Source organism: Episyrphus balteatus, chromosome 1 (genome assembly GCF_945859705.1).
Source record: "Episyrphus balteatus chromosome 1, idEpiBalt1.1, whole genome shotgun sequence".
NCBI lineage: Eukaryota > Metazoa > Arthropoda > Insecta > Diptera > Syrphidae > Episyrphus > Episyrphus balteatus.
In genome coordinates, this window is record NC_079134.1 from 13814020 (window position 1) to 13840266 (window position 26247).

Genomic DNA, 26247 nt, shown 5'->3' on the forward strand with positions numbered 1-26247 from the left:
GTCAAACTGACAGTAGGAGCAACACCACCACCAGCAGTTGTCAGTTTGAGGTCTACTAAGAGGATATACGAGGTTTTTTTTTGCATATTTTTTTGTTGTTGTTTTTGTTTTGTTAGCCAAGCGAAGCCAGGCTGTTTCCACGAATATCCTAGAATATAACTCCTGGCACAGTTGGGATTAATGTATGCGGAGCTGTTGTATAGTAGGATAGGTCTACTAAGCGGCTGCTGACAGGTTCGCGACAAAGTGGCAATGGCAGTGGAGTTGGCACAGCCAGTTAACACAAACAGCGGAGATATAGAGAGTTTGTGCATATGGCCTATGAACTGAAACAATCTTGCACCAAGTTGAGGCGAAGCGAATCGAGCAAAAAGGACTTTAGTCCTTAAATAATGCACAGGCATAAATACCGCAATAATAAAGTATAAATATTTGAAATTTCCATTATTCCCGGAAAGCAACCACACAGAGACAGGCCACATAAACGACGGAACACTACACTGCAGTGTTCATGTGCAGAGGAAAAAAAAAGGGGGCGTCAATGGCGATTAACTAACTGTAATTGCGATCCGTCATGTTCCGCATAGGACGTTTAATACCGTTATAGTTTTTTTCTACTGTTCTGTTATTGTATTTCTCATTTAATTCTATGCACATTGTGTGTCTGTTTTATGATATATCCTCTTCTCTCTACCTTTTTGCTTTGTATTTATAGACGGGTACTACAGGGCGTATGAGTAATGTTTTTTTTTTTTTGTTGTGAATTATGGGAATTTAAACAAATGTGTGGTGCAGTTAAATAATGTTTAGACCGGAAGTGGGTGGTTATGATGGTCTTTTTTGTTTTGTTTCGTTTTTTGATTTTAAATCGAATAACAAATAAACTGTTACAATATAATTATTATTGAATATGTTTTGTGTGTCTATAAATAGAGAAAAGGGTAGGTATCACAGGTATAGACATTTTAATATAATCAACATTATGTTGCAATATTGTATCATTTAAGCTCTATCATGGGCTTAGTTATGCCAGTCAAATAAAAAATAGTTAACAGAGATTATTGTGTTATTTTGTTAGCTTATGTTTTCATTTGTTATTTTTTAGAAGCTGTTTTTGAGGTTGATAAGAGAATGGAAGAGAGGTAATAATATGATTGGTTCTATTTTTTAGAGAGTTGAATTTATTGTTATTTCAGTGAACTTTGGTTTGTTTAATTTGCACAAAATATTGAACAAATTAGTGGTTTTCTGAATTGACATTGAAATTGTGGTATTTTCTATAATATTTTATGGAGGTATGTTAATTTTTGAAGAGGACTTTTTGATGTAATAATTACATATAAAATATTTGTTGAAGCGTATATTTTTGATTATTTTAATTATAATTGATGATACATTATAATTCCAAAAGCTAACAAGAAGGAGTGAATTTAAAATGTTATAAAATAATAATTCGAGTCGTATGTTTTGGATGTTGTAAGCTATTAGTCTAAGAGCCGGCAGCATATTTAGGCAGTTTTGATATAACCGAAATTCGAGTGTGCACATATCTAGATATGCACCACAGTATATCAACGGAACAAGTCTGGCAGTGATCTTTTTCAGCTTTCCCTTGCAAGACGCATCCAAAGTGCAGCAAAAAATCAATTTTTGGCGTTTTGGTATAACCGAATAAATGATACACCAAAAAATCATAAAAAATCCCCTGATTTCGAATCTGTGGGTACCGCAAGTTTCTTTTTCAGCTTTCCCCCCGCCAGACCGCTTTAAAGCATTTTTAAGTGCATTTTTCTAATAAAAACCCTGATTACTTATTTTCTGTTAGGTATAACCGTATGATGGTAACAAATTAATATTCTATGTCTATTCCAGGTCTAGAAAATATAATTTTTAGCCAGCTATTTTTCAGCCTTCCCTCTGCCAGACGCATCCAAAATGCAGTCAAAAATCAACTTTTGGCGTTTTCCTAGGTATAAACTGAATAAATGATACACGAAAAAATCATAAAAAATCCCCTGATTTCAAAAATGTGGGTACCAGAAGTTTTGTTTCAGCTTTCGGCCCGCCAGACCGCTTTGAAGCATTTTGAAATGCATTTTTCTAATAAAAAACCTAATAGCTTATTTTCTGTTGGGTATAACCGTATGATGGTAACAAATTAAAATTCTATGTCCATTCCTGGTTTAGAAAATATAAGTTTAAGCCAGATATTTTTCAGCCTTCCCTCTGCCAGACGCCCTTAAAGGTTTCCCAAACAGGTTTTTCCATAGAAAAAACATATAGTTTCTGTTTTTTTCTTATAAAATTGAAATAATATTTTTTGTTTAGAGTAACCATTATGATGGCCAAATATTAACTTTCTCTGCCTTTTCCTGATTTAGAAAATGTAAGTTTAAGCCAGTTTTGTTTCAGCCTACCCTCTGCCAGACGCCCTAAAAGGTATCTCAATAGTACGGGAAAGTTAGATTTTGCTATATGGGGCATGGGGGTCTGGGAAAAAATCCAAAATGCATTTTGACTTCAGGGCTCGAAAGGCATAAAGACACGAGTCGTAAACCAAATTTTGTTCAATCGCACCAAGAGTCATTTGGCCGCCATTTTTTTTTAATACAAATTTTAGATTTTCACATAACTCGCGTATTTTTGAACCTACAAAAAAAAACAATGTAGGTATTACAAACTTGAAATAATCTAATTTTCTACAATATATGTTAAATAACATTTTTCCATTATCCCTTTGGTTTAAAAGTTAGGGGTTTTTTTTTAAACACGTCAAAAAGTGATTTTCTTATTTTTGTCATATCTCTTTTACTTGAGCGTTTTATAAAAAATTTGTTCGTTGTAAAAGTTGTAGATCTTTTTATTACCTTCATTTGTTACAATATTGGTTTTTCGATCTGTAGGCAAAAAACTTCAAAAAACTGCAATTTTTTGTATAGGGACAAACAAAATTATTCTTGGTGCGGCTGTACAAAATGTGGTTTTAGACTCTTTCGATCCCTGGGTTTATTGTAACAAATGAAGGTAATTAAAAGATCTACAACTTTTACAACGAACAATTTTTTTAAAAAACGCTCAAGTAAAAGAGATATGACAAAAATAAGAAAATCACTTTTTGACGTGTTTAAAAAAAAACCCCTAACTTTTAAACCAAAGGGATAATGGAAAAATGTTATTTAACATATATTGTAGAAAATTAAATTATTTCAAGTTTGTAATACCTACATTGTTTTTTTTGTAGGTTCAAAAATACGCGAGTTATGTGAAAATCTAAAATTTGTATTAAAAAAAAATGGCGGCCAAATGACTCTTGGTGCGATTGAACAAAATTTGGTTTACGACTCGTGTCTTTATGCCTTTCGAGCCCTGAAGTCAAAATGCATTTTGGATTTTTTCCCAGACCCCCATGCCCCATATAGCAAAATCTAACTTTCCCGTACTATTGAGATACCTTTTAGGGCGTCTGGCAGAGGGTAGGCTGAAACAAAACTGGCTTAAACTTACATTTTCTAAACCAGGAATGGACATAGAATTTTAATTTGTTACCATCATACGGTTATACCCAACAGAAAATAAGCTATTAGGTTTTTTATTAGAAAAATGCATTTCAAAATGCTTCAAAGCGGTCTGGCGGGCCGAAAGCTGAAACAAAACTTCTGGTACCCACATTTTTGAAATCAGGGGATTTTTTATGATTTTTTCGTGTATCATTTATTCAGTTTATACCTAGGAAAACGCCAAAAGTTGATTTTTGACTGCATTTTGGATGCGTCTGGCAGAGGGAAGGCTGAAAAATAGCTGGCTAAAAATTATATTTTCTAGACCTGGAATAGACATAGAATATTAATTTGTTACCATCATACGGTTATACCTAACAGAAAATAAGTAATCAGGGTTTTTATTAGAAAAATGCACTTAAAAATGCTTTAAAGCGGTCTGGCGGGGGGAAAGCTGAAAAAGATCACTGCCAGACTTGTTCCGTTGATATACTGTGGTGCATATCTAGATATGTGCACACCCGAATTTCGGTTATATCAAAACTGCCAAAATATGCTGCCGGCTCTCGGTCTATATGGATATAGATTTAAATACATTTGTTTTTACTCTAGGTAAGGATCTTAATTATCAATAGGGTATAAGGTGGTTCTAGAGCTCTTCTTAATGTTCAAGACTCGCTTCTTATTACTGATTTTCAGTATGAAATTTTTTTTAGAAATGCTCCCAAAGGCCCTCTTTCACAAATCCTGAACTCAAAAATTATTCCGAAACAAAATTTTATTTTTGTAAATCGAAGGAGAAAAAAAACTTTTCTTACACTGGTTTAAAACGGGAAACCGACGAAGTAACGAATACCAGAGTTACGCGCGACAGAGTAACGAGCGTCAAAGTTACGCGAAACCGACGTTACGAAAAACTAGAGTTAGGAATTCTAAAGTTATGTTAGCTTAACATAACTTTAGAATTCCTAACTCTAGTTTTTCGTAACGTCGGTTTCGCGTAACTTTGACGCTCGTTATGTGATTTTTGGGTTGGCAACAATTGCGAGGAACAAAATGGAATTATGGAAATACAAACAAGAGATTAACATTTTTCTCATTGGTCAGAACTAAATGCGAAATGGGTGTTATTTAATCTTGTAAAATTTTGATTGAATAGGTATAGATATACATATATGGTTTTGTTTTTGTGAGAAGATCGCAAAATGCTGAAATAGAAATAAAAAACATAAGTATACTTATTACTTTGGGGGACATAATTGAAATTAACTTCTTATTTGTCCAACTAATATTGCACCTCCCAAATAACATTTTGTGGTTAAAAAGCGGAAAATAAACCGGATATTTACTCTGGTTATTTAACGGATAAGTTACTAAACTCGTTAAAAAAACGTCTTAAAAACGTTCCAGAAACGTCTCCACAACCGAAAATGGTCAGTTATTTTTTAACTTTGTCTAAATCGGGTTTTTAAAAAACCCACTTTTTTCTACGAATACTGGGTTTTTAAAAACCTAATTTTTACGGTTATTAAATAACTGTTTATTTTTGGTTAAAGAAAAACTTGAAATAAACCATTTACGGCTATTTTATAACCGTTTACAAACCGTTAATATACAGTTTAAAAAAAACCTGTACTGAGTTATTTGACGGTTTTTTTTATAACCGTTTTACTACGGTTATTATAAAACCTGTAATTTACGTTATTACAGGTTTTTTTGAAACCTGTAATATAACAAGTTCTTATAAAACCAGTTTTAAACGTTATTTTACGGTTTTTTTTATAACCTCTTACCTATAGGTTTTTATAAAACCTGTAATAAACGTTATTTCACGGTTTTTTTATAACCGTTTTCCTCCAGTTTTTTTAAAACCCGTAATAAACGTTGTACAGGTTTTTATAAAACCTATAATAAACGTTATTTGACGGTTTTTTTATAACCGTTTTCCTCCAGTTTTTTTTAAAACCCGTAATAAACTTTGTACAGGTTTTTATAAAACCTATAATAAACGTTATTTGAAGGTTTTTTTATAACCGTTTACCTACAGTTTTTATAAAACCTGTAAATAACTTCGTACAGGTTCTTATAAAACCTGTAATAAACGTTACTTGACGGTTTTTTTATAACCGTTTATTTATAGTTTTTTATAAAATCTGTAAAATGTTATTTCACGGCTTTTTTATAACCGCTTATTTACAGATTTTAAAAAACCTATAAAATGTTTGCTTACCAACATGCTGAAAACCACAAGATTCTTTCCAGCTGAAAATTTAATATTTGAAATAAGAACGCTGAAATTTAAGTTTAGTGAAACATTATTTAATGAAGTAAAACTAAAACTTAAAGTAAAAGTAAAACTAAAGCTAAAAATAAAAAATAGCTTAACTTAATTATGTTGTGGATTGCCCGTCAGAGGCAGGAGCTGGTGTTGGAACTGGTATTTCTGTAAAGAGAAAAATGTTAACTTAAATGTTGATTATAATTTTATTTTTTAACTTACGTGGACGGTTTTCCCATTCGAAATGGGGCTTGCTTCAAAAACCCTTTAAAAAATGAAGCACCCTCGGCTTCACTATAGGTGGGGTACCTTGATCGGACCGCTTCCAATATAGTTTTATATAGGAACTTGTATTGGCTGAAACTTTTTTTGGCATTAGTCCCCAGCCAAGAATGTTCTGCCAGTAGTGGATCTGTAAAAATGCACTTGCAAATAGTGCGGATCGTTTTCATTCCGTTGACCCCCCCATATGAGCTCAACTTACGGACCTGAAAGAAAACAAAAATATGTTTTAAAAATAATGTGCTTTAAAGTGTGTTAAGTTTCGCATCTTTGAGTGCAATATGACACAGACTCCTAAACTTTTAAATTTTCTGAATTAAAGCTGAATACTTCTCTGAAGAAAGGAGACGACAAGTGTGACATAATTATTTATTATTTGTTAAAATCATTTGTTGAAATAAATGTAGCTGATGTAGGCACAGTCCCAGCTCTCGTTTATGAGATATTCCAGGTTATTATTTTTATTTTAATTTATCTCAAAAACGAGGGCTGGCAGGAAGATTCTGATTTCGAATTCTAGTTCAGCACATCAAAAGTGGCTTTGTTTAAGAAAATTTAAAAAAAATCAATTTTATTGGTCTGTGTTATATTGCATTCAAAGATTTCAGGATAAAAATAACCTATTAACATAAACTTAATATTTTTAGAGAAGTAACAAATGAAAATGAAATCAATATAGAATCTATTGATAATTATAAATTCAAATATTTCATATATTTTGGTACTTACCAATTTTTTTTTTAACAATCCATTTTGATGGAGTTTTTCCTCCATTTCCTCATTTTGTTGGACAGAGGTAAGTGGGAAAATTTCATCAAGTTGCAGTTCCTCATCCACTTCCTCTGCATTGTCATTTTCAATTTTGGACGCCAACAAATTGACCGAAACTTCGGACTTCGCCATGAATGCCTCCAGCATTCCTTGCATGGCCTGCACCTTCACCTCAGTGGAACGCTGTCTTTCCAAAATTTCGTCTATTTTGGACTATAGTTCCTTGAATTGGGTACTGGTGCTGGGGCCTATAAACAATTTAAAATAAGAGTTTACTATAACTGCAAAAAAAAAGTAATACGGTTAGTGAAAGAACTAATATGCTATCTCAGCTGTTACTAAGAGGGACTGGGGTTTATCCTATTCAAATAACATTGGATAAACCCCAGTCTAAGATAAGCTGGAGTTTAAAAACGACTTTGAAAATAGTTATTTTATTTATTTTTCAAACTCAGAAGTTATTTTCCAAACTCAGAAGATATTTTTCAAACTCAAAAGTTATTTTCCAAACTCAAAAGATATTTTTCAAACTCAGAAGTTATTTTCCAAACTCAGAAGATATTTTTCAAACTCAGAAGTTATTTTCCAAACTCAGAAGATATTTTTCAAACTCAGAAGTTATTTTCCAAAATCAAAAGATATTTTTCAAACTCAGAATTTTCCAAACTCAGAAGATATTTTTCAAACTCAGAAGATATTTTTCAAACTCAGAAGTTATTTTTCAAACTCAGAAGATATTTTTCAAACTCAGAAGTTATTTTTTAAACTCAGAAGATATTTTTCAAACTCAGAAGTTATTTTTCAAACAATATTTAAAATAAATTATAAACATATAACAATATTTAATTAAATTAATGATTATTTGACCAATTATTTGAACTATTAATGTTTATCTTGAATCGGGCTCTTTTGGTCACTTCCTTTTATATGCAAATAAAATAAAAAATAAAATAGTATGAAATAAAGATTTTTATTTGCATATAAAAGGAAGTCCGATTCAACATAAACAACAATATTTAATATTTAAAATAAATTATAAACAAATAACTTACCTCTTAATAATTTTTCACAGATAGATATTTTTTTAAATTTAACTTATATTTTTTCACAATAACTTTCGCGCACAATAACTTGTCACAACCAGCCACAAAAGAATACTGAGAGATCTGAGAAAAATGAGAGTCAAAAATATGATGGGCGACGCGCGACGCTCGAGTATGGTGAATGTGTATGTGTGGAGAGTTGTTGGTTAGTTGAAATTGGGTTGGAACTTAGTTGACAAATAACCAGGGTTGTTAAAAGGTAAATAACGAGTTGATTAAAAACTTATACGTACTTATAGTAGTTATTTAAAAACTTACTTTAAACTTAGGATTTATAATGGGTTAATTTTAAACCACTAAACAACTTTAATGGTAAAAAGTCAGTAATTTAAAATCTCGTTTCAAACTTAAGGTCAAATTTGGTTAATTTCTAGTCTATAAATAGCTTTTTGTGTAAAAAAGGAGTTATTTAAATACTTACTTGAAACTTGTAATGAAAATCTGGTTATTTTTTAGCCCATAAAAGACAAATAAAGAAGTTAATTAGAAACTTACTTTAAACTTAGGATTTATAATGGGTTAATTTTAAACCACTAAACAACTTTAATGGTAAAAAGTCAGTAATTTAAAATCTCGTTTCAAACTTAAGGTCAAATTTGGTTAATTTCTAGTCTATAAATAGCTTTTTGTGTAAAAAAGGAGTTATTTAAATACTTACTTGAAACTTGTAATGAAAATCTGGTTATTTTTTAGCCCATAAAAGACAAATAAACAAGTTAATTAGAAACTTACTTTAAACTTAGGATTTATAATGGGTTAATCTTAAACCAATAAACAACTTCCATCTTAAAGTGAGTAATTTAAAAACTCGTTTCAAACTATAGATAAAATTTGGTTAATTTATAACCAATAAATAACTTTTTGGGTAAAAAATGAGTTATTAAAATACTTATTTAAAACTTTGAGATCAGATTTGGTTAAATTCTAACCTAAAAACAACTTTTTGTGCGAAAAAAAAGTTATTAAAATACTTACTTCAAACTTGGAGTCAAAATTTGGTTATTTTTTAACCCTTAAAAAACAAATCTAGAAGTTGTTTAAAAACTTATTTATGACTTTGTGTCAAAAACGAGTTATTAAAATACTTTTCTGAAACTTTTGAAGAAATTTGGTTATTTTAAAACCAACTTCAAACTGAGGTTATAATTTAACCAAAAAAATTGGGTTGAAAAAATAACAAGAATGTAACCTGGGTTTTATAAAAGTAAATAAATAGCCAAAATATTTCCTTAGTTTAAAAATGGAATTTTTGAAACTAATTTATGACTTAAAAGTTTATTTTACGTATAATTTTAACCCAAAACAAACCTTCGAAAATACTGGGTTTTTTTTCTAACCTAAAATTACCCACAGACTTTTAACAACCCGTTTATAGCCGCTTTATGACCGCGGTTATTTGCAGTTATTTTATAACTTTGGTTATTTTGTAACCGAGGTTTGAAATTGTTACTTGGGCTACGTATCGATATTCTCTTATTTATGTTTCCAGAATTCCATATCGTTTCTCGCAATTGTTGCCAACCCAAAAATCACATGTCATAGCTTAACATAACTTTAGAATTCGTAAATCTAGTTTTTCGTAACTTCGGTTTCGCGTAACTTTGACGGCCGTAACTCTGTCGCGCGTATCTCTGTTATTCGTAACTCCGTTACCATTTCGCTTAAAACATGTTAAGTTAATTTTTGTCCCAAAATATATTTCCAAGGTTCCTCTACAAATTCCCCAAAAACTCGTCATATTCTTAGTTTGAACTTAATCGACAATTCCGTATAATGTGCACAGATATAGACCAATGAATATAAAATATCTACAATTTTTTTTATAGGTACAATAGTAAAAAAAAAATTTGAATTTTTAAAACAAAAACTTAAAAGCTCACTGTGGCGTGTATGGAAATTTTTTTAGAAAAAGGTATGGAAATAACAAATCATTCAGGTACCTAATATGTAAAATCTAACACTTTGGTGCAAATGTTACATTTTATCAAATACCTCGAAAAAAAGAAAAAAAAGACCAAAACCAGCTTGAAAATAATGATCAAGTGATAAAATGAGTAGGAACGTATAATGTTCTTTGATTTATTGTTACAAATGATATACATATTAGGGCGGAGTGAAACTGCACTTTTTTTTCTTTTTTTTTTTTCTTCTTCTACATACCAGGGACGGGTGCCATTAGTCATCAAAAAAGAGCATACCAAATCTCAGCCCGATCAAAAAATATCTTGAGGGTTCACAACGCCCTTGAAAATTTACATGCTTTTTGGAAGTAATGTACTGGGAGCAATTTTCAAAAGAGATGGAGCAATGTGCCAAAAAGTTAGAGCGTGTAGGTTCGGTCGAGACAAGAAAAAAATCGTATGGGAGGAGGGTCTATTCGCCTTCGTTTAGCGGGGAGGGGCAATTTAAAAAAGAAATTATTTAATTTGAAACAAAAAAATATTAAAAATCAACGGTTATACTTACAATAACGTGCTATACTTTTTTGTAAAGCCTAAAACCTCATCTTTTACAAAAATGTTTAATATGGCCTTTTTGGCCTATGGCACAGTTTTTGAAAAATTAATTTTCGTAATCAAAATTTTGAAAAAAAAAAAATTTTAAACTAATTTTTTTCAAAATTTTATGTATATAAGTACTACTTAAGTTTTTAAAATTCGATGCTGGTATTTGTTTTTAAAGAAAAACAGAAAACCGTATCCAAAAACATATTGTCATTTTAGAGAAATTAACAAAAAACCAAAACTATTTTTGTCTAAGAAATTTCTTTATTTTTTGTTTTTACGTGGCTGGATCATGGGGGTTGGGAGTGCTCGCCGCCCATGGATTCTTGCAGTAAGGGCCTTAAGTCAATAAAATCGCAATTTTTTAATGAAAATTGAACAATAAACAATAATGTACATGTTTTTCGAATCAAAAAAACTGAGTAAAACAGAAAAAACTCAAAAAACTCCATAAATTAACCTCTATGGTGTTTTCATTTTTTTCAAGTGACTTGTGAACCCTCTAAAACTTCTTTGATCGATCTGAAACTTTTTTGCCGTTATTTAAGTTCCAAATGGCACCCATCCTGGCTATGTAGAACAAAAAATAAGACAACTTTTTTTTCACTCCACCCTAATACATATACCTACCTACTGAAAGCTGACTGCTGATTTTTTGAGTGAGAGGTAACTGATTCATGTCAAACAAAAACTATCTTCTGCATGCATGTATTGGCACCTTTGCAGAGAAAAAATTGCATCAAAGATAGGTATTCTATTTTTTTTTTTAACATTAATTAAGTGAGAAAAATAACTTAAAATCAGTTTCACTCATATAAACATATTTCAGAGAACCGAAGAAAACTTTAATTTAATACATCTTCTTTAAAATCAGACTTTTTGAAATATTTGAATTTGAAATACTTATTAATTTAACTATTTTTTTTTTTAATTCCAGTTAATTAGCTTCACGCCTAGTCAACCATTAATCCTTCAAAATTCTACTATAATATGTATGATCGCAACACATTGGTTTGCACCAAAAACCAATAATCCCCAAAATCAATTACATATTCAGATTTTTTTTTGTCAATCTCGGATAAAAATAATTCACAAAAATTCATTCACACACAAAACTCAAATTTTCATTTTTCCTCTAAAATTTAGTATATTTTCTTTTGTCAGTGATTTATTCATTCGAATAAATTATATTGCAACAATTTCAATTATTTTCCCTATAAAAAAAACTTTTTCGAACACACCCACAAACAAACATTTTATATTTAGTTTACGAAGAGTGTGTGTTAGGATTAACAACAGCAAAAAAACCTGAAACGAAAAACTAGAAAACTTCATAAATGTTTTGATTTATATCCGCAACTAACTAACACACAAAAAAAGGAGGCATTCATCCACAGCAAAAGCTTAATTAAGATTTCTAAAACCAAAAACTCTAAATCAACATTCCTCCCGGACACACTACGCCATCTATACCTACACTCGATTCAACTCTCTGGGAAATAGTTTTATTAGAAAATCTATGTACACATTCATAATATTTTTCTCTCTCTCCCCGAAAAATGAAAATGATAAACGTCAAAGTTTTCGTCCTTTTTTTTCTTTGTTTGATATAAATGTGTGTGCAACTTTTTTAATTTAATGTTCCTCATCCTGTTTGCCCCATCCCATCACAAATGAAAAACCATAAAATACTTGAAATCCTCGTAACAGTCCTTTTGCCATCCCTGAGTTGAAGCTGGAGTTAGTGTTGCATTCCACACACACAAAAAAAAAACTTGATTTACTCACTGTACACTGGTACTCTCAGTTACACCATTGTGTTAGAACATCATAATAAATGGTTTTAATATTTTTTAGTCCTTGTTTCAAATGTATGAAATTTCATATTCCAAACGTGGTCCTAGAATTAATGTTGCGTAAAATATTTCTTCAACAAAAAAAATTTGAAACAAAAAAAAAAAATTGGTCCACTCTCGAATGAGTTACATTCCACAAGAGTCCTAAAAATTCCAGAAAAAAAGCAAACCAAACCAACAACTAACTCATCATCATGCTGGCGCTGAATGTCCTTGAATAGCTTTGTTTTGTGTCTGAATATTTTGTTGCAACAAGAATTTATGAACGGTCCAATGTCAGACACAACTGTCATGTCGGCACATATCGTGTTGTAGTTGTTGGAAGTCCTTAAACCCTCTTTCTCCCCCTTTCCAGGACATCATATCTCGAATTGAATGAAAAACTTCTACAACACGTTTTCATATGTGAGTACGCGGATTTAGAGCACAAATGGAGCGTACCGGAACAGGAATACATCAAAAGAACCAAAACCAACCTCAAAGGACACACATAGTTGTTGTTGTTGGAGAGAAATGAAATGAAAAAAAAAAAGGAGAGGAATCCTAGAATTTATTGTTTTAGTTGCTGAAACGGATGTATCAAAGCGCGGGAATGTAAAAAAAAACATACAAACTATGACCTAAATTAACTAACTGTGATTCAAATCTCTCAGACGAGTGGGGAGAGGGGGGTCTTAAACAAAATTTATATACCGACATAAAATGAAAAAAAAAAAAAAAATTATAAAGGACATTCCCGAGGACATTCCTAAATTACACAAAACTCCAATCTGTACTAGAAATGCTGATGGAAAACTGCGAGCGAGTGAAACTGGGACGACATCACGACGACGACGGTGAAAACTTGAATTTCAAAGCACGCTTTCGTTGTAGGTCGTAATGTTATGTTTGTCCTCCACAACTCTCACTCATTTCCAGGATACGAATAAAGAAGAACATAGACAAAAAAAGAAATTTTGAAAAATAGAAAAAAAAAAATAACCATGGATGGCTGGGGAGATAGTTTTAGAAATGAAGGCGGTTAAAGGATGGAGGCTATGCGACTGCCTGCCACATAGTGACTCTATGTGGCATGCCGCGTTCTCTCTCACTGAAGCTGCAAAACGTGATGATGTTTACGTCTGATAAGATGAATGCTGCTATATTAGTGGGGGTACATTAGATGGCGCGGTTTTAAGAGGATAACTTTGTTGTTGACCGATAAGGCACGGCATTTTCTCATCTGTGCTGGGAGATAGTTTTTCCTATCCTATATTCAAGGCATGTGTCTCTTTCCCAAGGGGCAATGCGACGTTTTTGTCATTTTGTATAATCTAAAATGGCCAATGAGGGATTTGCAAAATATAGTATTTAAGTTCATTTAAGCAAACACTGACCTCTTAAATGATGTTGTTGTTAGTGATGATGATGATGATGATCATCATCATCAGGATGTTGATGATGATGTTAATGGCTTCTCTGTTTTAGCTTTGGTATTTGATTTCCTGTAATTAAATTGGAAAAGTTTTCGGTTTTAATTTTTGTTAATAAAATTAAAGTTTAAAGGTGTTAAGTGAATATAAATTTTTGATCATTATGTAGTTAATGGAGGTGTTGGAGGGTTTTTATTTTAGAATTTGTATTAAAGAAAAAATTTTACTCATGTCTCAGATTAAAACATTTTAAGTAATTTTTACTAAATAATATCAATAACTTTATGGTTATAAAGTTGCTACCTGCATACTACTGTGTTTCTATGAGTCAAGAGTTTAAAGTAAAATAGTCAAAATTGTAAGAAATTCGACAAATATTAAAAAAAATATTAAATGCATACCTTACATTTTGCATTGATTTTTTTTTTTTTTGCAATGGAGAAAATTTATGATTTGCAATAAATTTTTTTTACCGATTTCCAAAAAGGAGGAGGAATTCAATTAGTCTGCATTTTTTTTTTTTTTTTTTGTAATAGAAAACAAATGATTTAAAAATAAAATGCATGACTGGGGTTGCACGTACTTGCTTTTATAATAAAAGTAATTCTTAAGTTAAAGCTTTCTATTGAACAAAATTATGGAAGATTTAAAATTTGATATTTTTAAGGAATTTCATAAATAGTGTAAAAAATAAAATCTGTTTTTATAATTACTTAAACACCGTTTTAAATAATGATCTTTTTCACAATACCAAGTATACCGTTTGATTTCTTACATAAAAAGGAATTTTTAGAATAAAAAATGTGAAAATCGTTAGAGCCGTTTTAAAAAAAATAATTTTTTATATATAAAAATTTAATTTGTAAGAGAAAGGTTAACGTTACAAAAAATAAAAAAAAAAATATTTCATTAAAATGCTCTGCAAACGGAGTTTATTTTTCAAAATTTTTTGATTTATAAAAATCAAGCCAAATACTAGTGTGTCTCAATACACTCTTATTTGGCCTTATTTATGTACAAGTTTGTATCTCATAGCGAAATCATTTGAGTCGTTTTTGAGAAAAATATGCTTTTACAAACTGGTCATTGGTCATAGAGCGGGAAAGTGCAATTCACGCAAACACTTTTTTATATTTGCCGAAGAAATATAAAATTTGGTTTTTAATTACTTTAAAATTTTTTAAATGATTTTTGCCGCAACCGAAGTATGCCACATAATTTATGTATTTATAAAAAGGAACTTTTAAACATGAAAAAAAATTTATTTTTATTATTATTTCTTATAGTATGTATAATAGACTGATTCAAAACAAAATTTTTTTTTTGTTCAAAGCATTACCGAAAATATTGTTGAAAATGACAAAAAAAAATACTGTAAAAGTTTCAGCCCTTAATTTTAACATTTAGTACCGCCGCAATTCAAATTTCTATTTCCCATGCGATTTGTATGGGAAAGATTGAGTATTTGTGTTTAGAATTTTTTATCTTTTTAATGGTTCATCAAAAAGGCTAGATTTAATCATTTCTTGTATAAAATTGAACGCTCTACAAAATTGCATTTATAAAATTTAAAAAAAAAGGGACGCGAAAAATTAATTAAAATGAATAATTCGAAATTATTGAAGAAATCTAATATGATAGTATTAGGGGTTTGAGAGTAACATAAAAGGATCTGTGAAACCAAAACACAACATAGAATACAAATATTCGAAAATGTTGCCAAATTTTTTGAAAAACCTAATAATTTCGTCAAAAAATCGAAAAATTATGAGAAAAAATTACTTTTTATATTTTAAAGTTGAATAACTTCAAAACGCGGGGGTAAATCAAAAAAATTATTAAGAGCTTTTTTGTAGAGCGGACAATTTTATAATTTTATTATTTTAAGAAGTTTTTTGGATGAACCATTAAAAAGATAAAAAAATCTAAACACAAATACTCAATCTTTCCCATACAAATCGTATGGGAAATAGAAATTTGAATTGCGGCGCACAGTGGTCGATTTTGAGTCACTAGGTGGACTTAATTCTTTTATATGTCTTATTGGCTTTATTATTTTTATTATTATTATTTTTAAAGTGATAACGTCTTACAAATCGATGAACCCTAATCTCCCGTTCTTCCCGTGCCTGTTAGCAGTTTTTTCACCTTAGCTTCTATATTCATTATCAATGTACAGCTTAAACTATTACACTGGTTTACAAGGGTTTTGTTGCTGAAACAAAAATATACTTTTCTGAAGGTTTTCGGTGTCCTGAACTCGAAACCGAAGTTAAAAAAAATTAATCAGCTCCCGTTTTTGAAATATTACCGTTAGAAGATGCAAAAAAACGTTTTTTTGGGTACTTCGGACCTTATTCTTTTATATAAGGAAAATTGTTTGAATATATTTAGTAACGGTTTCTATAAGAACTGTTTTCCATCTTTCAATGCCTGTTTAAATCCTTCTGATGTCTTTTTTATTGCCCGAGATATCTTTAATGGGAAAAATATTTCTTTTTCCCAAATTTTTGACCGTTTTCGAGCACTTTTGACCGTTTTTTATTTATATCTTTTTTGTTTTGATAGATATATTAATCAAATTAACAGGAAATATAAATAAAAGCCAGGACTATATTTGTGCAAAATTTCAATCATTTTCATTGTCACATTTTTGAGATAACGGTAAAAAGATGGTCTTTTTTTTGACACGTAATATCTTTTTACATAGAGTATTTGTAAATTTGATTTATTTTTATTTTGAAAAGAGATAATATAACCTTTCATTTCATATATCACACATAACAGTTCATGCTCTACAAGCTAGACAATCTTGAACAATGTCCTTCCGAAATTAAAATGGTCACCTTAAAAAGAGCGAATTGGTACCTGAAAGAGACGAAAAAAATGGTTTGCGGCGGTTTTCGGCACTTAATTTTAGCATCAAATTAAAGGTAATGATTCAAACTACAAAATATAAAAAATTCACGATGGCACTCTTCGGCACTTTTTTTTAATCGTCCAAGAAGTTAAAAACAAACATCTGAAAACTATAAAAAAAATGCCTTACAACATTCAGTTAATAGAAATAGAATCCAACTTTTTTTTTACAAAAAACAAATTGAATTTAAAAATACATACCACTAGCATTTTCTGACATTTTTTTGTTCAACTCAATTACTCACATTTATTATAAACTATCACTTTGTAAACACTTGTTAACTCGCGGACGTTAAAAAAGAGAGGGAGCAAATCATGAATGATTACATTGAAATGCTTCCCATGAATAAAATAACGAAATCAAAAAATTATTTTTATTGTTTTTTGTTGTTTAAGAATATTTACTTTCGGCCTAACGGTATTTTTTATGTTGACAACAACTTTTTTTTTCGACTTTTGACCAGCTACGATGTACTGAATCGACCAGTGTGCGGCGGTACAAAATGTTAAAATTAAGGGCTGAATTTTACAGTATTTTTTTTTCGTCATTTCCAACAATATTTTTTTTTTTTTGAATCAGTCTAATGTATAATATAAATTTTATAACATTTTTTTCTACCTCAGCGCTTTATGTATGAATGCTTAAAGCCTAGTCTAAAAAACTCGCTAAATATTTTATGGTAGTTAGTTACATCGATTTTAAGAAGAAGAAAAAAAAGTAAACAAGAATTTGTTATAGATCTAAGCTCGATTAAAATTGACTCGGATATGGAAGCCAATTGTATGGCCGGATTTCTTTCTGATCAATAAATCAGATATAAATAAGTACTTATCCAGGGATAGAAATTTATTTGTTTTTAAATAAGATTTTTTGTGTAGTAAAAAAAAATAGTTACGAATACGCCATAGTGACCTTGATATCTCAAACTAAATGAAATCAATTTTGACAGCAAATATAAACCCAAAAACTACCAAAAGAGATAAATGTAATTGATTCAGGAAAACCAGTCGACCAAAATTGTGGTAACAATATTAATTTGATTTTTTTTTACAAAGCTTTACCTTTCCCTTTATTGCTTTATTCCGTTTCATGTAAGTATTCACTCTTTAAATAAAAATATAAAACAAACCTGGAGTATGAATAGATTCCTTACAGTCACCATGTATATTGTACATACTACGTCTCTGAAGCCTTAGAGACTTTTCATCTTTTTTTTTAATGTTTTCATTTTAATTTATTTAAAACTCACAATTTTCTCCCTTTTCCTCAAACGAAAAACAACCGAATGATATATATTACCTTTTCATTCTCATAAATTCTCATTGTCATCCCCAGTCTCATATGCATCTACTTAAATTTCTCTGTCCCTGTGTAAAGTAACTCGTCAACGTATTTCATATTTCAATTCTCATACCACGCACCGTCTGGTTCATTCCTTTTGCTATAATATATATGGCATTCTACTTACATACTCATCATCGTCGTATACAAAACCAAATGTGATGAAATTCTTTATCCTTTTTGAAAAAAAAAAAAAAAAAATTATTCAACCTACATAAATAAAAAAAAACCAACGAAATGTTTCCCTGAAAAACCATCTAATTACCCTGCAGGATCCTTTACATTCCTTTTATTTACAAAAAAAAAAAGACATTATACTAAGAAACACACTAACTATGCTCGTAGTATGGAAAATATTAGGTAGACCAAAAGACAATTTGAAATTTCCTTAATGCTGGAGAATTACAATGGAAAAAAAAGTATATTACATGCCAACAACAATTGCTTTGCGTCTCTCCGCAAAAAAAAAAAAAACATCTGAGACTACTGCGTGTTTTTTTTTTTCTTGCTTGTTTTTTTGTGTCCTTATAACAATGATATCATAATGCGGTTCTATGCGGGAGGGCATGCTCCTTTTTCCTTTAGAAGACTATAACTATAAGAGTCTACTATAGAGACGAAAAGATATCCTTTTTATTCTCTACTTTGCCGCCGCTGCTGTCTCCCCTAAAGCCCCTCCGATTATGAAGCAAGTGAAAACAAAGCTTTTGAATAAAAGCAAAACTCTTCCTCGATTCCACAGGATAAAACAAGATGAATGAATAATAGAAAAGAAATGAAAAAAAAAGAAGACTCTGAGATGAAGAAATGTATAAAAGAAGACTCAGCGACGCGCGAAAGAAATGCCAGAAACTTTCTTTTCAATAAGTCTGGCGTGAGGACGACGAGAAGAATTTTTAACGTTGTTTTTAAAGGTGAGCTTTTTTTGAAAAAAAAAAAAAACCATAGAATGCTCACATATTTCAACACCACCATCACCAAGTGATTTTATTTTAAAAGACAAATGAAAAAGAAATCAGGATCTTATGCGGGCAGATATAGCGGTAACAAGGATGAAGTACAAAAATGCGAGGAGGAGAAAATCATATCTTTTTGAGTGGCTTCAGTATGGTGGCATTGCCAGATTACTTTTGAATTTCAAAGTGCAAGGGTTATGAAGTCTTAAAGGTGCAGTTTTTAAGGATTTAAAAGGATTTTTAAGGAATTTGGTTCTCTAGTACTTTCAAAAAGGATACAACCAAAATTTGCATTTTTAAGAGATGTTACATATGAATTCGGAGTTTTGAAGTTTCTTTTAAAATAATTATTTATTTTTAAAGTTTTGTATGGCAACACTTTCTTTTTAAAAGAATGAAGAAAGATGAAACAACGAAGGCAAACGAAATTGGTTTAGGAACAAATGTTTTTGAAATTGAATGAGATTCCGTTTTGCTTTTTTTTTGTTTTTTTAGTAATTCTTTTAGTGGATTTAAAATCATTTTGATAAAATGAAGATACATATCCACATCCGAGTTGTTTTTTTTTTGTTTTGGATTTTTTTCCTTTGTTCTTCTTCCGTCGCCTTTTTTCCCAATTCAGGAAAAAAATTAACAGAAAACAAGGATTTTTACCTTAAGTATTTTTATTTTTTTTTTTCTTCCATTTTATGTGCATATTTTCGTCCTGACATAATAATATAAAAAAAGGAAAAACACAAAAATAAAAGAACTTGAGAATCACATTTCGGTGTCAAGATGTGCTGCTGAATTTAAGATTTAATTGAGGGTAAGAAATTTTGATGGATTGGTTTTTATGACAAATAATTGGATTTTTATTTTTATGTCATCTTTTTTCTTCTTTCCATTTTTTGTGGAACAGAAAAAAAAAAAAAAAACACCTCATGAATAAAGAAAAAATGGGAAATTCTGATGGAAATCCAATTTAGAAGCATTTAAATAATAAATTGTGAATTTTAAGTGTATTGTCGGTTCAAGGCACAATGGCAATCAATGGTTTGTCATTGAAAATGGAATACTGGGTCTAGGTCGTATGTATTTACTTTCTTAAAAATAATGAAAATGTATAGTATTTTTGGGAAAGGGCATGGAAATTTTTTTGTTTTTTTTTTTTATTTTTCCAACTACTACAAAACACTATTTTTAATAAAGATTTTCATTGATGATATATGATTAAAGATAAGTGGTGATTTTATTATGTATATACTTAATATAATACACAAATGTCAAATTAGTTCACTATGGCGTATACGCAACATTTTTGATATGATATAATATGATGAAAATGATAAGTCATTAAAAAAAGAGGAATGTTGGTAATTATTATTTTTTAAGGATGATTTCTTAAATAAAAATAAGGAAAAAATTAGAACAAGTTTTTAGTTTTTTTTTTTTTCATAAAAATGTTAAGATACTATTTCAAAAAATGTGAGCCATTTTAAAGAAATTTCAAAAAAAAAAATCTTTCCAAAAATTGATTTTTCTAGAATATTTTTCTTTTAAATTTAAACATTTTTATCTATAAAAATGCATAAACAAAACTGAAATACAATTTGTCAAAAACTTTATTGAAAATCAAAATAGAGCTTCTCTAATTTTTTTAAGACCAAAAAAAATCAGAAAAATTTACAAATTTTTTTTAAATTTCGAGTTTGAAAATGCATGATTTTAAATTCCATTACGACAATTTTAAAGGGAACTACTATCTTTTGGAAAATCTCAAAATATTTGGAACTTTTTTTGTATCCCTTAATTTTTTCAATTTCTCCAACTACCACAAAACACCATTTTTAATAAAGATTTTAATTGATGATATATTATTAAAGATTAGCTGTGATTTTTTTAATTATATACCTACTTAATATAATACACAAATATCAAATTAATTCACTATGGCGTATACGCAACATTTTTGATATGATATAATATGATGAAAACGATAAGTCCTTAAAAAAAGACGAATGTAGGTAATTATTATTTTTTAAGGATGATTTCTTAAATAAAAATAAAGAAAAAATTAGAACAAGTTTTTAGTTTTTTTTCATAAAAATATTAAGATATTGTTTCAAAAAATATAAGTATGTCATTTAAAAAAAATTTAAAAAAAAATCTTTCCAAAAATTGATTTTTCTAGAATATTTTTCTTTTTTTCTTTTCAATTTAAACATTTTTATCCATAAAAATACATAAACAAAACTGAAATCCTATTTTTTAAAAACTTTATTTAAAATCAAAATTTGTTTCTTTAATTTTTTTTAAGACCAAAAAAATCAGAAATATTTCCAAAAAAAAATGTTTTTCGTATTCATTAGGATCATACGATCTCAAAACTAAAAAGTTCAAGTTTTAAAATGCATGATTTTAAATTCCATTACGACAATTTTAAACTGAAATACAATCTTTTGGAAAATCTCAAAATATTTGGAACTTTTTTTGTATCCCTTAATTTTTTTCACTAGTGTATTAAAAATAAAAACATATTTCCTTTTAATGTTCACAATTCTTAGAGTTTAATCTTATGTATCTCACAATTTTTAAAATAACAGCGACTGTTATTATTAATCAATATATTTTTTTTTAACTTTTTAAACTGGATTGGAATTGGAAAATTCCTTTGCATCAATACAAAAGTAGATATATTTGTGTGATAATAAACAAATATTAGCAAAAATTTTATGTTATTCGATAAGAATTTGTTGATGTTATTTCACTCAATTGACTGTATCTATCGGCCGCCAGAATTTTGCAGTTTTCTGATTTCTCAATTATGTTTTAGTGTACAAATATGTTGTTAAGACCCAAACATTATTATATCCCTTATTTCTTAAAAATAATTTCATTTAATTTGACGAAATTTTGATAGCTATGTATAATATGTATTAAAACGATTTTATTTGCGTACTATTTTTTTTTTTAATTTTTAAAGGTTAATTTATTTTAAATATTAATCGATTTAAAAAGATTTTCTAACCTCTTGAGTGATAAACGTGGTGGAAAATAATCACATTATATGTTGAAAAAGGCAGACAGGAGTTATTTATGAACCAAAAACAAGACCTATTTTATTACTTCAAATTGAAGCAACGCAATAGTGTGTCCGATTTTAAGATTACTCTAATGCACATTGATAAAGTCTCAAATTCATGTTTTTTCTCGGCCTGAATAATTTTTAATTTTTTTTTACTAGCAATCAAAATGAATTTAAAATTTAAATTGTTATTTAATTTGTGGTAACATCATGTGGATTAAGCCTTTTTCTTAAAAAAAGAAGCAAAAAAAGAAAAAGAAAAAACAAAGTCAAGTTTGTTTCAAAGTTCGTGATGTTTGACTTTTTTTTGTTTCTTTAAACAGACTTTGGTTTTGACCCTTTTCATCGTGATGTGCCTTGAATGAAAAAGTTTAAGAAATAAAGGTACAAAGTTAAAGGCTATAACTTTATGCCATTTAGACAAAAAAAAAAAAAGATTTAAAATCAGATCGCATCGGTAGCTCTTTCTCTCTGACCTTGGCATTAGCACGTTGCTGGGATAATATAAATGATTACAAACAATAGGCCAAGTTTAAGATTGAAGGCATGATTTTTAAGAGTTAGTAAAGGTACATGTGCCGGCCAGTACCTTTCTTAAGCTAAAATTTATTGCAAATTTTGATTTAACTTTCTTGATCTGAAGTTTTCTTAAACTTCTAACAAACGTGACTTGTTTATTGTTTTATGCTTTAGAGGCTTAAAAAAAAAAACAATGAACGTGACCTATTTGTAGTATATTAAAGTTTCTTTGGAAATTTCATTAAAAATCATTGCATTTAAAAAGATTCAAAAGCCTGCACTCATTCCACATGGGTAAGTGTTTTTTTGTGGAAATTATTCAAAATATTTCCATTTAACCTTAACCCATACTTATAAACACTTTCTTAATTGAAAGAAAACACCATTCTGCGCTTAACCACACAACCAACAAACAAACAAAAAAAAAAAAAACAGAAAACCTTACGTTGTAATCGATCTGGGTTTTCGTCCAGTCAAGTTGTTTGGTAAAAAAAAACCAACAAAAAAACAGCTATTAAGTGCAATTTCAGCATTCTTTCAAAAAAATAAAAAAAAAAACACTACCTCCATCGAAATTAAGCACTCTTTTAAAATTCTTTTTTAATTTTCAGTTTTTCTTTCTTTATTTTTTTTTTTTTAATTTTTTTTTCAAAGGATTTCGAAGCTTTTCCTCCAAAAAACACCACTTCGCTTAACATCAAAAAGAACTACCCGTGGCAAAAGATTAACTATTCATTAAAGGAAGTGTGCTTACTGACCTACCTACTCAGAGCGGTTGTTGGTGGTAGCTTGATTCTAGTAGGTAAATATGCGGTTCTTGGCTTTTGAAAATTCTCTACACTTAAGTGGGTATAGTAAGTACAGTTCCGATGATGGTAAAAAAAACAAAAATAATTAAAAAATCGAAAAGAAAACTGGGGAAAAAACAAAAGCTGGGGTCCTAAGGGAAACCTTTAGGATAGGCTTAAGACATTTCATTCACTATCTTGAAAAGAGACTTAAATGATTATTTCCTTTTTAGCTCAGGGAAATTAGTCAAAATATGGGCATGAAATCGCATTTTTCGCGGGACAAAATTTTTTTCATGGAATGTGTTCGGGTGGTTGTCTTTATCATAAAAGTCAATTTGTTGGGAAAATTGGAGGTTGGGAACAGCCGCCATCTTGGAAAAGAGATTGGTATCGTTTTTATTGAATAGCTCCATTGTTATTCATTTTAACAAAAACTGACAAAGGTAAGACTTATCAACAATAAAATTATCTAAAAAATGATATACAAAACAATTCCGTGAGTTGATTAAATAAAATTTTACAGTTGGTCAAAGTGCGGGTTTATATCGCAAGGTTGGGACAAAATGACATTTGTTCATATATCTGACGAACTTTTGATTTGTTTGGATAATTCTTCAAGAATGAATTATAGTACTTATAATTACCTATAAAATGAGCCCACAATCGTTATTGTAACCATCGTATTGTAGAAGTAATCCAACTCCGAAACTCTCCATGTACTAGTCAAAAGTGAGAAAAAAGCTAGTTTTTTGCTAGTAGGCCGAGAAAATTTTGGGAGTAGAGGTTTAACCAAAATACAAGTACGCAGTTTTGCAGCCATACGCGTGTTAATGTCGATTTCAAAGGTCTGACAACTCTAATTTTGTGCTTTATACGGTTTTTGGGGGGTTAAATAACGTAAATTTTCCAATTAACGTGAATGGGCTAAATTTATACTATTTGAAATTATAAATATACAAGCTGATGCTCTTTTGTTTTTCCTAAATCTAGACACCCCAATCTTTGCTATGGGGTTAATTTAACTCACGATATAAGCTTTTTTAACTAACCATATCAGGCTTTTCAATTCAAATAAACAAACAAAAATCGAAACAAAAAAGCCTCTAAACATAATCGTATAAACGGCTTATATCTTGAGTTCTATTGGTCACATCCTCAAGATTGGGGTGTCTAGATTTAGGAAAAACAAAAGAGCATCAGCTTGTATATTTATAATTTCAAATAGTATAAATTTAGCCCATTCACGTTAATTGGAAAACTTACGTTATTTAACCCCCCAAAAACCGTATAAAGCACAAAATTAGAGTTGTCAGACCTTTGAAATCGACATTAACACGCGTATGGCTGCAAAACTGCGTACTTGTATTTTGGTTAAACCTCTACTCCCAAAATTTTCTCGGCCTACTAGCAAAAAACTAGCTTTTTTCTCACTTTTGACTAGTACATGGAGAGTTTCGGAGTTGGATTACTTCTACAATACGATGGTTACAATAACGATTGTGGGCTCATTTTATAGGTAATTATAAGTACTATAATTCATTCTTGAAGAATTATCCAAACAAATCAAAAGTTCGTCAGATATATGAACAAATGTCATTTTGTCCCAACCTTGCGATATAAACCCGCACTTTGACCAACTGTAAAATTTTATTTAATCAACTCACGGAATTTTTTTGTATATCATTTTTTAGATAATTTTATTGTTGATAAGTCTTACCTTTGTCAGTTTTTGTTAAAATGAATAACAATGGAGCTATTCAATAAAAACGATACTAATCTCTTTTCCAAGATGGCGGCTGTTCCCAACCTCCAATTTTCCCAACAAATTGACTTTTATGATAAAGACAACCACCTGAACACATTCCATGAAAAAAATTTTGTCCCGCGAAAAATGCGATTTAAATTACTAATTTCCCTGGGCTATTTGAAAACTTAATTTTTTTTTATCAGAAAGTGCTTAAAGGTTATCAATTTTATTTTATCTTTTGGCCAAATTATTTTCTTTTATTACGGTAACAGGTTTCATAATTTCAAAGTCTTTGCTATAAGGTAATCATTGAAAGCTTGATGTAGACTATTTAGCTTAGAGACTTTAATGAGCTCTTTAAATTCAACCCGCACTCAAGGAATGCTCAAAAAAAATAGTTTCCATTTGATCCGCTGTAACTAGAAAAGTCCCTGAGACACCTTATCTGTAAGCAGTTACTTAGACTACAAGTCGTCAGTTACAGGCATCAAATGTCATAAAAAAACCTCAATTATTCGAATGGTTAATTCAAAAGACATACAGCGCACTCCACTCTTCGATCGTAACAAGTGCGGTAAGACGCTACCTTGAAGTAGACGTTACCTAGACGCAACCTAGTCGCGACCAAGATACAACCCCCACGAGATCAAGATGCGACCAAAACGCACCCAGACAAGACTCGACCTAGATTGGACTGAGATGGTCTCCAGACGAGACCAAGTCGCAAACAAGACAAGAACTAGACGACAAGTGCGACAAGATGCGACCTAGAAGCGAAGTAGCCATTACCTAAACGCAACCTTGATGCGACATAGATGCAACCAGTAAGAGGTCTGTCGCGACCAAGACGTAACCAAGATGTGACCTAAACAAGACCAAGTCGCGATGAAGACCCGAGCTAGATGACAATAACCAAAAAGAGAACGTCAGCAGTGACAAGACGTTACCAAATAAAATGCACGACTGGGTCGCAGAACTTGCTCTTAGAGTTAAAGTTGCTTAAATTTTTAAGACTTTTTATATAGAAGTTTGGAAAAAAAAATAAAACAAAATCTGAAATTCAATTGCCCTCCAAAATAAGTATGTAGTTTTAATTGAAATATTAACATGCATTTTTAGTAAAAAAATTTTCAAAATCGTTGGAGCCGTTTTTTAAAAAACTAATTTTTTATAAATAATTTTTTGGAAAAAAAGTTTTAAAAT

At 29.9% G+C, this 26247-nt stretch overlaps 2 protein-coding genes across 2 annotated transcripts in view; both read right to left on the reverse strand.

Annotated features, from left to right (window-relative positions):
• LOC129906709 (uncharacterized) overlaps positions 1 to 26247 on the reverse strand; it is a 125337-nt gene that overhangs the window by 26064 nt on the left and 73026 nt on the right. Inside the window, exon 2 of the mRNA XM_055982595.1 lies at positions 13668 to 13775. The gene's annotated coding sequence lies outside the window, so the exon portion shown is untranslated. The remainder of the gene's footprint in view (positions 1 to 13667; positions 13776 to 26247) is intronic.
• LOC129906711 (uncharacterized) lies at positions 5892 to 7500 on the reverse strand. Its single transcript, XM_055982596.1, has 3 exons — positions 6787 to 7500; positions 5998 to 6263; positions 5892 to 5940 (listed from the first exon to the last, which is right to left on the reverse strand). Exons 1-3 carry the CDS (start codon positions 6982 to 6984, stop codon positions 5907 to 5909), a joined length of 498 nt encoding a protein of 165 aa, XP_055838571.1. The 5' UTR covers positions 6985 to 7500; the 3' UTR covers positions 5892 to 5906.